This window comes from Solanum tuberosum, unplaced genomic scaffold (genome assembly GCF_000226075.1).
Source record: "Solanum tuberosum cultivar DM 1-3 516 R44 unplaced genomic scaffold, SolTub_3.0 scf00312, whole genome shotgun sequence".
Lineage (NCBI taxonomy): Eukaryota > Viridiplantae > Streptophyta > Magnoliopsida > Solanales > Solanaceae > Solanum > Solanum tuberosum.
This window is the reverse complement of record NW_006239237.1, coordinates 131,046-145,798: the sequence shown is the minus strand read 5'-3', so window position 1 is coordinate 145,798 and position 14,753 is coordinate 131,046. Positions and strand designations below refer to the sequence as shown.

The 14,753-nt window shown below is 38.6% G+C and overlaps 2 protein-coding genes across 2 annotated transcripts; one reads left to right on the top strand and one right to left on the bottom strand.

Annotated features, from left to right (window-relative positions):
- The first annotated feature begins 19 nt into the window (after positions 1–19).
- LOC102601093 (chlorophyll a-b binding protein 8, chloroplastic) lies at positions 20–2,100 on the top strand. Its single transcript, XM_006359948.2, has 3 exons — positions 20–252; positions 625–686; positions 1,310–2,100. The coding sequence occupies exons 1-3, from the start codon at positions 109–111 to the stop codon at positions 1,923–1,925; spliced, it is 822 nt and encodes a 273-aa protein (XP_006360010.1). The 5' UTR covers positions 20–108; the 3' UTR covers positions 1,926–2,100.
- A 1,082-nt stretch (positions 2,101–3,182) lies between these two features.
- On the bottom strand, positions 3,183–8,022 carry LOC102600740 (ras-related protein RABB1c-like). The gene is made up of 6 exons (XM_006359947.2): positions 8,005–8,022; positions 5,769–5,908; positions 5,460–5,542; positions 4,615–4,819; positions 4,427–4,495; positions 3,183–3,544 (listed from the first exon to the last, which is right to left on the bottom strand). Exons 2-6 carry the CDS (start codon positions 5,814–5,816, stop codon positions 3,452–3,454), a joined length of 498 nt encoding a protein of 165 aa, XP_006360009.1. The 5' UTR covers positions 5,817–5,908; positions 8,005–8,022; the 3' UTR covers positions 3,183–3,451.
- Between the last annotated feature and the right edge of the window lie 6,731 nt (positions 8,023–14,753).

The following is a 14,753-nucleotide window of genomic DNA, read 5'->3' as shown; positions in this document are numbered from 1 at the left end:
GTCCCCTTATTTGCCACCTTTTGTATTTAATTTATTCTTGTGGAGCTAAGTGTTCATATTATTCTTCTTCTCAAAAAAACAAAAACAAAAAAAAAGAGAAGAAAAATTATGGCAACTCAAGCATTGATCTCTTCATCATCAATTAGCACTTCAGCTGAGGCTGCAAGACAAATTCTTGGATCAAGAATTTCACAATCTGTTACTAGAAAAGCTTCTTTTGTTGTAAGGGCGGCTTCCACTCCACCAGTCAAGGTAATTTTCTGTACTCGGGGTCATTTCATTCAAAACAAGGATATTTTGGAATTTATGTTGCTCAAACTCTTCAAAAATGATGTGTGTACTTATTGGGATCTCCAGAAATACACTACTTTTGAAGAATTCGAAAAAAGTCATCAACATTATTTCAAAATCTGAGCAAGATAGTCGAAAAATATAATTATCTCAGAATTATAATCAAGCGTGGTGAAACATAAGTTAATCTTGAATTTTGTGTGCAAGTGTGAGTTGTTGTTACCTAAGTTGCTCGGACTCTTTAAAAAAAAAACTATACAAATTTGTATAGAATGATTGATGGAAACTTTAAAACAATACACAAGTATTGATTCACTTACTTCTATTTTACAGCAAGGAGCAAATAGGCAACTCTGGTTTGCATCCAAGCAAAGCCTTTCATACTTAGATGGCAGGTAAGATCTATGAGACTTGGTGTGACTTATAATAGCTCTTTCAATAGCCTTGTCGAGTTTATGTTTTGTACACTGACAATCTAAGAAAAAATTAAATAAACTTGCAACAAATCTAGGTAACACTCCATATCAAGCCTGATATAGTAACCTGGAAAATTGCACACATAGTATAACATGGTGCATATATACGATTACAAGAGTTTATGTTTTGTGCACTGACAGTGTAAAGAAGGTTAGGTTGATTTACAACAATTTGTAGGTCAAACCTAATATAGTATCCTGGAAATGGATTTATAACTTTACAATCAATTGAATTGCACACACAGTACATGGTACACATAAATGGTAATCGACAAGAATTTATGTTCTATGCACTACCAATGTAAAGAAGGGCAAGTTGATTTATAACAAATATAGGTCGCGCATCAACGCTAATATAGTATAAAAACTCATGGTGCACATATAAGGTAATCGACAATAGTCTATTTTATGCACTGACAGTGTAAAAAAGGTTAAGTTGATTTAGAACAGCTATTTACATTGCACAGATGATATATAACTTGAACTCAACCTAAAATGCTATCTTCAGTCGACTTACTAAAGGATTGTTTGTTGATCCACAGTCTTCCCGGTGACTTTGGCTTTGATCCCTTGGGACTCTCGGACCCTGAAGGCACAGGAGGTTTCATCGAGCCGAAATGGCTAGCATATGGCGAGGTCATCAATGGTCGGTTCGCCATGTTAGGAGCAGTAGGGTCAATAGCACCAGAGATTCTTGGTAAAGCTGGTCTCATCCCACAAGAAACAGCACTTGCATGGTTCCAAACTGGTGTTATCCCACCAGCAGGAACATACAACTACTGGGCTGACAACTACACATTGTTTGTCCTTGAAATGGCACTCATGGGCTTTGCTGAGCACAGGAGATTCCAAGATTGGGCCAAACCTGGTTCAATGGGGAAACAATACTTCTTAGGCCTTGAAAAGGGTTTGGGTGGGTCAGGTGACCCAGCATACCCAGGTGGCCCCTTGTTTAACCCACTTGGATTTGGGAAAGATGAAAAGTCCATGAAGGAATTGAAGCTTAAGGAGATTAAGAATGGAAGACTTGCTATGTTGGCTATTTTGGGATACTTTATTCAAGCATTGGTTACTGGTGTTGGACCTTACCAAAACCTTCTTGATCATTTGGCTGATCCAGTAAACAACAATGTCTTGACTAGTCTCAAGTTCCACTAGAGCAAAGCAATCCACTCTTTCTTCCAAATCTCCCCCCTCTCCTTCTCTTACGTGTAATGTAACATTATGTGCAGATAATATTTTTCATCTCATCTGTAATGCTAAAACAAGGACATGTCATTTTAAAAGGCCTGATATATATTTTTAGAGGAAATCATCTAGTATTCTGTTCTCACTGATTCGACTAATTCAGATTCGTGTCACCTAAGATCTAGTAAAGAGGGTATGCTCCCTACCAAAGCTTGAACTCGAGATATCTAGTTAAGGGTGGAGTGATCATATTTATCTCACCACACCCTTGAGGTAGTCTAAAATCATATATCAGTGAAGGAAATTTCGAATATAAAACAGTATTAGACATAAAAACAAAATCCTACATCACTGAACATGAAGTTATTCAGCAGAGAGCTAGAAAGTAAATAGCAAAAAGGAAAAGGACTTCTGATGAACTCTTTTGATATGTTATTGTTGATAAATAGCAAAATGATTAGTGAAGATTCATATAGTCGATCATCAATTAGCTTAGGACTGAAGCATAGTTAGAGTGAATTTACCTGGGAATGGAATCCATATGGCATTGTAGCAGTCACCAATCAAAAGTACAAAAAGTTTTGCTTGCTTACATAATTTCGTAAGAGTTCAGTTGATACGATTCATTCAAAGGAAAAATTCAAATAAATTGTTTTTTAGTTGACACCTCAAACCTCACTGATTCATGGTTGTATGACATCTATGTATTGTTTAGATTCTCTTATTAAAATTTCTGACTCCGCCACTGTATCCACCTCAATCTTAAGACACTGACTGAATACTATTGTTGTTCTCATCAAACCGAATGGAAAGGTTAACTATCTGTACAATATTTCCAGGAGAAACATAAAATAGAACAAAGGGAAGTGGATGTCTTGATTATTGACCATCTCACCAAGTTTCCAGAACATAATGAAGTAAAATAGTAAAAGTTAATAGGTGAGCCATACCTTGCTCCGTATGAAACGACAACCAATGTTCAGTGATATGACTTTCCTACTGACTGAATTGCTTGAATTAGTTGAAGGTGCGGAGTTACTACAATACTAAAAGTAGTCATACTTTTTCTTCGTTCTCAAACATCTAATATAAGGTATCTTTCTCCATTGATAAGATGCGGCTATTTGTGCCAGTTACTCTGGCAGCGATCGTGTTGCCTGTACCTTGTGTTAAGATACTGTACAAGAAGAAGAAAATTGACACCCAAGACTTGGAACAGAAAAGAAGGGCGGGCAAGTGTAGTTCAATATTTCTCATTCACACAAGCACACAAGATATAAGGAATTCTATTCACATTTTGTAATGTCAACTTTTATACACGGGGGCACACAAAGATGGACTGTCCACTATTTACTGAATTTGGCTTATTTTTGCCCAGATAACATCATTAAAACAAATCAAAGAGACCTCTGAAAGATAAGAAGGAAAGACCCGTGATGACGGCTGGCATAGAGATGATGAGAACATGATCAAGTTTGAATAATGATTTTAAAATTTTAAGTGCAACAACCCCCTCCTTGAGAAGCAGCTCCATCTCTTCCACCTGATGGTCCAGGAATGCCTCCATATCCAACTTTTATTCCATAGGACTGCAGAAAAATATCCAAGTAGACGGGAGAATTATACAAAATGTAAATAAATAATCTCATTGGCACAAAAACATTAAGAAAGCAGGCAACCTCTTCTTAGTGGTATGTGCTACAATCTGGTTCTCTATCAATCACCAATTTACCATCACTCCCCATCTAAATTACTTTTAGGGGATCAAAAGTTGGATGAATGAAAGAGTGCTCGCATTATTGTGTGAACTTCTAATGATATAATGTAATTTGAAATCATCAGGGGGTGGATATTTCTTTTTTATATTTCACAAATTTTTTAGATATAACTGGGATTGTAGAAGCTGTAAGAGCAGCAATTAGCTGCATATAGCCAGGACATATGCGCCCTTGAACCAGACCCACCATGCAATGGATGAGGGTGTCCCCAGACGGTTCACCTTGTTTCATGTAAAATGTCGGCAAGTTACCCAATTAGTTTTGGATAGAATCCACTAATATTTTTTGAAGGAAAAATCCTCCAGACTTTCCAATATGTTCTTTAAACTAATGAGATACTAATATTTGTTAACAACAAGGTTTGATACTTAAGTGGAAAAGGGTAGAGTGTGAGCTCATTATCCACCAAGCTCTGACCCATGCGCCAGCTGGCCTTTCAGGATTTCTTGGTTGTAATAATAACAATTGGTAACAGGACCAGAATGAACCAAATATGATGTGTAGACTAAATTGGATGTGAATCACTGTTTTTCTCTACTATTTCCATATTACTCTAAAAGAGGTTTCTTTTTCCGGGTATAAATAGACAATTGCAAAAGTACTTCATCTCAGACAGGTAACGACATCAACTAGTCATGATCATCAAAAAACATATTGAGCATACTCAAAATCAGCAATCAAGGTGTGGCATACCTCATTCGATACATCAAACACTCCATCCTGTATTTTCTTATAGATTGTTGAGGCTGTTTTGATGAAAGCCTGAATAATGCAGAAAAGAGATCATCCAGTAAAGAACCAAAATTTAAATTTGAATAGAGAGAACTTCCATGGTAGGACTGAAAACCTCAAAAGACCTGTCAGATCAGAAAATTCCTTACCTCTTCAACATTCTGAGCTGTTTTAGCTGAGGCCTCCATAAATATCAATCCGTTTTCTTTGGCAAACTGCTCACCTTCTTCTGTGCTTACAGCCCTTCTATGAGCCAGATCACACTTGTTCCCAATCAGCATTATGGTCATGTTTGCATTTGCATGCTGTCTTGCATCTTCTAACCAACTAGCAAGGTGATTAAATGTTTCCCTCCTATTTATTTTGGAGAAAACATTCAAAACCTTGTGACCAACTAAAATAATGCGAGCAGATATAATAGACACGCAAATCAGGCTATCCTGATTTCATATAGTAATATATTTTCCCCTTGTTTGCATTCTCTAATGGAAGTAGACTTCGTAAAACAGATGCGTAACTTTACTCCCACATAAAGTTTCAATTGGACCATGAAGAGTATTAAGTGCATTACAGATTTTAGGAACAAAAAAGGCTTGAAAACTATATTACTCCAGCTCACTAACTGGCAGAGCTGCTGCTCTGGAAGTTCAATGCTCATCCATTATCTTTTGCACTTCTTATTATCTTGACCAATTTTTTTATTCCTCTCCTTAGTCCAGAATATATTAGCTTATCATGATCATAACACCATCAGATATGTCGTTGCTATGATAGACTAAAATGTGATGTTCCTTAATTAGTTTAGCTAAAAGACTACAATATATTTGAGTTGCAGCCATTTTAAATGAGATCTTCAGGGCAGCAAGTTACTCTACTGGAATTTCTAACCGAAGTTAAATTACACATAAAGAAGTACACCTCCTAGGCTCCTAGAGTTACATGCATTATGAAAGTGTCAAATTCCCTTATCCAAAGTGACAAAGATTCGTGCTACCTTGTAATATCATAAACAAGTAATGCGCCCGCAGCCCCTCTGTAATATGACCTTGTGATGGATCTGAATGATTCTTGACCAGCCTGAAACGAGAACATTTATAAGAACATGCTTTTAGACTTTAGTGATAGCACATTTAGAGATGAAAACTAGGATGAGGACTTGGTCTCATTTAGATTAAGCTCCAAATGATTTTATTTTTTAAAAAAAGATGATAAACTGAACTATTTAGTTCTATAGGCATTTATCCCAACATTCTACATAACATACTAAGCGAAAACAGAAGAAGAGAAAGTTTGTCTCACTAACCGTGTCCCAGATCTGTAGTTTTATTGGTTTGTTGTCGATTGTGATCATTCGAGCTCCAAATTCAACCCCGATGGTCAGGTCATGGACTGGTTGAAACCGTTTGTCCGTAAATTGCAAAAGTAGACATGACTTTCCAACTCCTGTACAGAGAACATTATATCTTTATAAGTGATGTCTTGCACAAGACTTTAAGTAACATATGCATGGACATCACACAGTATAATCTAATGCATTGTAAGAAATGACTTTTCAAACAGGGATGGGAAGGTTGCACTCTTTCATGGCACAATAAAATCTAAAAGAGGCATTCTGTGAGTCCAGAAATAGCAATAAATCATAGAGAATCATAGTAAAATAACAATCAGATAAGCAGTAAAGAGTTTAGAATCACATTGAGTTTGAGAGTCTCTAAGAGAATATGTGTTGGCATGGAATTTTGTCATAACGGGTGGCGATGCTCTTGAGTAACTGATTTCATGATAAAGGTACAAATTCATGTCTAATTCACCTCTTAAAACATTGAAATTAGGAACATGAGCATTCAGAGAGTGAGTATTGTAACTTCCACAAACTAAAGTCTTTCATGCTTTTTGAAAGCATTTTCCAGTTCTCTATTATTTATCTATGAGGGCATGCATTTAGCAAATCCTTGTAAAAAAAATACACAGCGAGTCCAAAGAAGCTGTGCAGGTAATTTCTAAAACTGCTCGATTATTTTACAGTGTTGTCAATGGCGCGCTTAAACCCTGGAACAAGACTCAAAACATGTTGAGTGCTTCCCCTCGCTTGATGTGTGCTTCAGTGCTGTCATCAAGGCTCTAAGACATACTTTTCTTGCCAATGAGTGTTTCTTGAAGGGGCAATACTAAACACGTTATTCTTTTTCCAATTCTTTGACTATATATTTGTTGTTCATGCTAATAATTATTAGTCTTGGACAGTGTTGTCAAAGGCGTGCTTAAGCCATGAAGCAAGGCCCAAAATATGTTGAGCACTACACCTGGCTTAATGCCCCAACGGACCTTAGAGCATTTTTCGGTTGTTGTTTTTGGTAACATGGATCATGGATTAACCATATATATTTGTATTTTCTCTCCATTTGCACTTTTTTCAGTAAAACCAAAGGTTTATTTTTCTTTGCGCTTAAAGTCCGAACGGATGTTAGAGCTTTTCTGCTCTTTTCACTTTTGATAACACTGCTATTTTAACACTGGAAACCGTAAAACTAAACTGGGCAACTGCAGATTGACAACTTTGTAGATGCTATTTCTTGCCCTACTCTAAAGACTTTCAACAAACAAGCTACAAACTAAATAGACCTCAATGACAAGTAAACAATCAATATTGATAAAAATCAGGCTAAAATGCCGAAACTCTAGCTTACCAAATACACAAAACCAAGTTATCAAGAGAACCTATTAATTAGATGCAAAATGCAGAAAAAATGAAAACCAATCAAATTAGCATTGCCAAGTTACCAAAATTACAGCAAAAACTATAAATCAGATTCAAAATCATGCAAAATTGATTGTATGTCTACGAATTTATGAAATCCAGCAAAAAAAAATAGAAGCCGATTAACATGCTAGTTCTTAGATAGCAGCATATACTCAATTCCATATCTTTCAGAAGAATCGCTACAATAAGTACTTAGCCCCTGTTTGGCCATATATTTTGAAGTTGAAACTTGAAACATGAAAAATTGAGCTTTTGAAGTTCTAATTTTTGGAATCTGAAGTTGTGTTTGGACATGCATTTTACTTTGTGGATGGAAGTCCCAAAAACACTTGAAAATATTTGAACTCAGATTTTCATAATCTGATCAAATTTCAGTGTCAAACTAATAATTGAACATCAAATTTTCAAACACTTACCAAATTCATGGCCAAACAGATATTTGTCTATAAATTTTCAAAAACTATCCTCAAAATCTCTGCTAACCGCTAGCTTAGATATCAGCATATACACAATTGCCATATATTTCATTAAGAATCACTACAATAGAACCTCAGAAAGTATTATTTTTTTTGAGATCCATAATCAGTACTCACAAGTACAAAAACATTAAATTTACACAACCTATTTATCAAAATGCAGAAAAAGCTGAAAATCAATCAAATTAGCATCGCCGATAACCAAATTTACAACAAAAACTTATTAATCAGATTCAAAATCATGTAAAGTTATAACAAAAAAAGTTCAAACTCGTAGCTAAGCAAAAGGAATAAAAAATTACCAGTATCGCCGATGATAATATTATGTCATGAGGTGCCTGCTCAGTTCACTCACCCACCCATTATTGACCCTGCTAGTCCTTACTGTGAGGAGCCAAGGTGCATCTTAGAAAGAAAGATGATAAAAAAAGGAAATAAGGCTGTGGCTCAACTCTTGATACATTGGAAGAACATGTCTAAAGAGCAAGCCACTTGGGAAGATTATCATGTGATCAAGACAAGGTTCCCTTCATTCTTCCTTGAGGACAAGGAAGTTTCGAAGGAAGGAGTAATGATGCAGATTGAGGTGGAGGAGAGTCCAAGCAAGGAGATGGAGGCTGTTGAGGGGTGTACCTTAGGCTTGCTTAGTGGTACCTAGCCGTTATGTTGGTTAGACTGTTTATTCCTTTATTTGCTTTTCCCTGAAGTTATGTTATTTACGTCCCTTTATTGCTTTTCCCTTAAGTTATGTTATTTATACTTTGGACCCCATAATTGTTAGAAAGGTCCCTATCTAGTCCTTTTACTTTTCCTGCAGAAATAGTACTGTATGTTCCTTATCTCTTAAGGAGGAGGAGGATAGTGAGTCATCTAGGGTTAAGGTACTATATATTGTAATGTTCTTCTTATTAACATTAGCAATGAAATATACCCTAGCCGTAATTAGCTAGTTTCAGATTAACTTCTTCTTTTCTTCTTCTTCATTGTTAGTTACTGTTTCATTGCTAAGTACCAGCTCTTCTATTCTGTATCATTTGGTATCAGAGCACTTTCTTGAGCTCTGTGGTATCTAGCTATGGGTTCTGAGATGAATGAAATCAAATCTATGTTTGAGAGAATGACAATAGAGCTTGCTAACCTTACTGTTAGACAAACTCAATGGGAAAACCAACATGAGAAGGTTTTTGGTGAGCTTAAAGAATCTTTGGATGAAGTGAGAAGGTTTGATAGAGGAAAGAGTGTTGAGGGTCAAGATGGCAGTGGGGAGATTTACACTCCCTCAGGGAATCCAATGGCATGGGTACCTCCCCCTACAGGAAGACCAACAATGCCTCCTTACTCCCCAGCAGGATATCCTTTAGGAGTAAACTTTATGCCCCAAAGTTCTGCTAACATGGGTCAGAACTCTCATTCCCTCCCAACCGGCCTTGAACCAGTGGGAACACAAGGAGGAGATGGTGCTACAGGACCATCTATGCAGACCAATCATCACCATGGTGGTCTAACTATGACAAGAATGACAAAGCTGGAGTTCCCTCGTTTTAATGGCACTAACTTGAGAGCTTGGTTGTGCAAGGTGGAGCTAGTTTTTTTCCTTGGATGAAATAGATTACAGTCAAAGGGTTAAAGTGGCTTCCATTCATTTTGATGACATAGCCATTGAGTGGCATTTGGCTTACATTAGGAGCAGGAACCACCTTTCCCTTCCTTCTTGGGAGGAATATGTGTATGCATTGATGGATAGGTTTGGAGCTGAGTATGCAGACCCCATGTCTGAGTTAAAGCTGGTTAAACAGAATGGCCTTGTAGAAGATTATCAAAAAGAATTTGATAGGATCATGACAAGGTTGGTTCTACTTCCAGAATATGCAATCAGTGCCTTTATCACTGGGCTGAAACCAGAGATAGGGTTCACTGTAAAGAACCATAGGCCTTATTCATTACCCCAGGCATACCAACTGGCAAGAAACACTGAAGCTCAGGTGAATGCCCAACTCAGGTTGGCTAAATCTTCTATGTACAGTGGGGGATCTAGCCAAAACAAGGGAGCATTTCTTGGGGTTAGTAACAGGGGAGTCATTAATAGAAAGGAATATCAGGCCCCAAAAAGGGATCACAGTGTGAGCCTCAATAGAAGCAACACCAGGAGACTCTCTCCAGCTGAGATGAGTGAAAAAAGACAGAAGGGCCTCTGCTTCTTTTGCGATGAGAAGTTTGTCCCTGGTCACAAGTGTAATGCTGCTAAACAACTATACTTGCTGGAGGTATGTGATGAAGAAGAACCAGAAGAGGAGCCTGAACCAGATGTCCAAGAGGTACCTGAAGTGGAAGCTGAAGGTGTGGAGAAGTGTGAGATCTCCATTCATGCCTTGAATGGAATTCCTGGATTTCACACACTTAGGGTGGTGGGGTACAGTGAAAAAAGACCCCTTAATATTCTCATAGATCCAGGTAGCACTCACAACTTCATTGATGAAGAAGTGGCCAGACAGTTAGAGCTTGAGGTGCTAATGGTCAGACCTCAGTCCATCAATGTTGCAGATGGAGGAAACAGACAAACCACTGAGATGTGCAAGGGTCTTCCCTGGATGATGCAAGGGACCACTTTTGTGGATAACTTCTTATTGCTTCCTTTGAGATCTTGTGATATGATCTTAGGGGTGCAGTGGTTGTTACCCTTGGGAGACCTCCAGCTGAACTTCCAAAAACTCACCTTGGCTTTTATGTACCAAGGTCAGAAGGTGCAGCTGCAGGGAAATAAGGAGAATACCAGGATGGTTAATGCCAAGGGGTTGGATAAAATGACTCAAAATGGTGGACAATTGTTCATGATTAGAGTCTTGCCCACAGAAAACTCAGCAGTAGAAACAACAAGAGAAATACACCCTGGAATTATAGCATTGACTGAGGAGTTCCACCTGTTATTTGGTGATCCAAAACAACTTCCTCCTTCTAGGTCCACTTTTGATCACAGGATTCCATTGCAAAAGGATAGTTATCCCGTGAACAATAGACCTTACAGGTATTCCTCAAGGCAAAAGGACATCATTGAACAGCTAGTCCAAGAAATGCTTGACCAAGGCATTGTACAACCAAGTTGTAGCCCTTATGCCTCACCTGTGGTGCTAGTGGGGAAGAAGGGTGGCTCTTGGAGATTGTGTGTGGATTACAGGGCCTTGAACAAGATCACCATCAAGGACAAGTTTCCTATTCCTATCATCGAGGAATTGTTGGATGAGTTGGGGGGTTCAAGGGTTTATACGAAGCTGGACTTAAGGTCAGGCTATCACCAGATAAGAATGGCCCAAGAAGATGTGCAGAAGACTGCCTTCAAGACACACTCAGGTCACTTTGAATACCTAGTGATGCCCTTTGGTCTCACAAATGCTCCCTCTAGCTTCCAGGGACTCATGAACCATGTATTCAAGGACCATCTCAGGAAATTCATCTTAGTTTTCTTTGATGACATCCTTGTCTATAGTCAGAACATGGAGGAGCATCTACAACACTTGAAAGTTGTCTTTGACCTGTTGATCAAACACCAACTCTTAGTCAGGAAAAGCAAATGTTCTTTTGGAGCTTCTAAGGTGGAATATCTAGGACACTTCATTTCTGCTGAAGGTGTGGCCACTGATCCTAAGAAGATTGTTGCTGTTCAAGAATGGCCAACTCCTAAATCTGTGAAAGAGCTGAGGGGATTCTTGGGGTTGGCTGGTTACTACAGAAGATTTATAAGAAGGTATGGTTGGATAAGCAAGCCCTTGACTGATCTTCTTAAGAAGGAAGGGTTTGTTTGGAATGACAAGGCAACAATGGCTTTCAACCAGCTCAAGGGAGCTTTGATAAGTGCACCTGTACTCAGCTTGCCTAGCAGCACACTACAGTTTGTAGTGGAGACTGATGCCTGTGACACTGGAATTGGGGCAGTCTTGATGCAAGAAGGGCATCCTCTAGCTTATCTAAGCAAGGGACTAGCACCTAGGCATCAAGGCTTGTCTGTGTATGACAAGGAATTACTAGCTTTGGTCCTGGCAGTAACCAAATGGTCCCAATATCTTTTAGGGAGACAATTTGTAGTAAGAACAGACCAGAAGGCCCTAAAGTTTTTACTGGATCAGAAGTTACACACAGGTACTCAGATGAAATGGATAGCCAAACTAATGCAATTTGACTTCCAGATTGAATACAAGAAGGGAAAAGAGAATAAGGCTGCTTATTCTCTTTCCAGGGTGCCAGCAGCACATTTATTCTTGTTGTCTGTTATCCCTGTGGAAACTAACCTTTTCCATAGGATCAAGACCAGCTGGGACAGAGATGATAAGTTGAAGTAGGCATTAAGGTTTGTCTGTGTATGACAAGGAATTACTAGCTTTGGTCCTGGCAGTAACCAAATGGTCCCAATATCTTTTAGGGAGACAATTTGTAGTAAGAACAGACCAGAAGGCCCTAAAGTTTTTACTGGATCAGAAGTTACACACAGGTACTCAGATGAAATGGATAGCCAAACTAATGCAATTTGACTTCCAGATTGAATACAAGAAGGGAAGAGAGAATAAGGCTGCTGATTCTCTTTCCAGGGTGCCAGCAGCACATTTATTCTTGTTGTCTGTTATCCCTGTGGAAACTAACCTTTTCCATAGGATCAAGACCAGCTGGGACAGAGATGATAAGTTGAAGGAAGTCATCCGGAAGATAATAGATCAAGGGGAGGGCCAAAAAGGGTTTACTTATTACAATCAACAGCTAAGAAGATATGGTAAGATAGTGGTAGGACAGGATGAGCAACTCAGGCAAGACATAATGCAGATTTGGCATAATAGAACCAGTAGTGGTCACTCAGGAATGGAAAACACATATAGGAGGATATCCCAGCTATTCTACTGGAAGAATTTGAGAGATAACATTAACGAGTATGTTAGAAATTGTTCTGTATGCCAAAGGAGCAAGTATGATGCTGCAGCATCCCCAGGCCTCATGCAGCCACTAGCCATTCCTACATCAGCTTGGTCCAACATTAGCATGGACTTCATTGAGGGCCTTCCAAAGTCAAAAGGAAAAACTACCATCATGGTAGTAGTTGATAGGCTGACTAAAAGCAGTCATTTCATAGCTTTAAGCCACCCTTATACAGCTGCTACTGTTGCACAAGCCTTCCTGGATCAGGTCTTCAAACTTCATGGCATGCCAGAGAACATAGTGAGTGACAGGGATCCCATATTCATCAGTAGGTTTTGGCAAGAGCTATTCTCAGCACATGGAGCCACCTTGAGCACTTCAACTGCTTACCATCCTCAAACTGATGGTCAGACTGAAGTGTTAAACAGGACTCTTGAGACCTACCTTAGATGTTATTGTAGTGACAGCCAAAAAGATTGGTCCCTTTATTTGCCCATGGCAGAATGGTGGTACAACACCACATTCCACTCTGCTATCCAGACCACTCCATATGAAGCATTATATGGGCAGCCCCCACCCATACATTTACCCTATATGGCTGGTGACTCTATTGATGAAGAAGTAGATAGAAGTCTGGTCACCAGGGAGCTCAAGATCCAATTACTCAGATTTCACTTGCATAGAGCTCAACAAAGAATGCAATCTTTGGCAAATAAAGGGAGGAGTGACAGGCAATTACAGGTTGGAGATTGGGTCTATCTCAAAATACAACCGTATAGACAGACTACTGTGTCTAACCAGTCATTCACCAAGCTATCAGCCAAGTTTTATGGTCCTTATCAAGTGATTCAAAAAGTGGGGCCAGTAGCTTACAAGCTCCTCTTACCTCCTCAAATATCTATCCATCCCACATTCCATGTCTCTCAGCTGAAGCTATGTCATGAGGTGCCTGCTCAGTTCACTCACCCACCCATTGTTGACCCTGCTAGTCCTTACTGTGAGGAGCCCAGGTGCATCTTAGAAAGAAGGATGATCAAAAAGGGAAATAAGGCTGTGGCTCAACTCTTGATACATTGGAAGAACATGTCTAAAGAGCAAGCCACTTGGGAAGATTATCATGTGATCAAGACAAGGTTCCCTTCATTCTTCCTTGAGGACAAGGAAGTTTCGAAGGAAGGAGTAATGATGCAGATTGAGGTGGAGGAGAGTCCAAGCAAGGAGATGGAGGCTGTTGAGGGGTGTACCTTAGGCTTGCTTAGTGGTACCTAGCCGTTATGTTGGTTAGACTGTTTATTCCTTTATTTGCTTTTCCCTGAAGTTATGTTATTTACACTTTGGACCCCATAATTGTTAGAAAGGTCCCTATCTAGTCCTTTTACTTTTCCTGCAGAAATAGTACTGTATGTTCCTTATCTCTTAAGGAGGAGGAGGATAGTGAGTCATCTAGGGTTAAGGTACTATATATTGTAATGTTCTTCTTATTAACATTATCAATGAAATATACCCTAGCCGTAATTAGCTAGTTTCAGCTTAACTTCTTCTTTTTTCTTCTTCACTGTTAGTTACTGTTCCATTGGATTTTGACCTTTAAAGGCCATCTCTTCTTCTTTATTTTCACTCAACACCATTGTTGGACAAATTTGAGCTTTTTTCTCCTTTTTTCTCGATTTTGTCTTTTCAAATTTTCTTCTCTTTTATTTTTGGTGCCTTTATTTTTTCCTTCGATCTACTCATCTTTTTTTTGTGTGTGATTCTATTGTATTTTTGTTTCATCTTTTTTTTTGTGTGGTTCTATTGTATTTTTGTTGGTTTGATTTTGTTGGTCTTCACAATGACGGTTCGATGTTGCTACTGTGGAATATATGCTGAACTAAAGACATCAAGAACACCAACTAATCCTGGAAGAATGTTTTGGGGTTGCCAAAAATATTCATCCGGTAATGGGTGTGGATTCTTCCGATGGACTGATGCAAATGTTTCAACATGCCAAGAACAATACAACATTAAGAATCCATCAACGAGTTCAGGGCAAGGAAGACAAGGAAGACAAGGAAGACAAAGAAGACAAGGAAGGCAAGGAAGACAAGGATCAAACACTAGTATTGATATCACTGTGATTGTTGTTATTTGGTTTCTAGCTGTTATTTTTAAGATA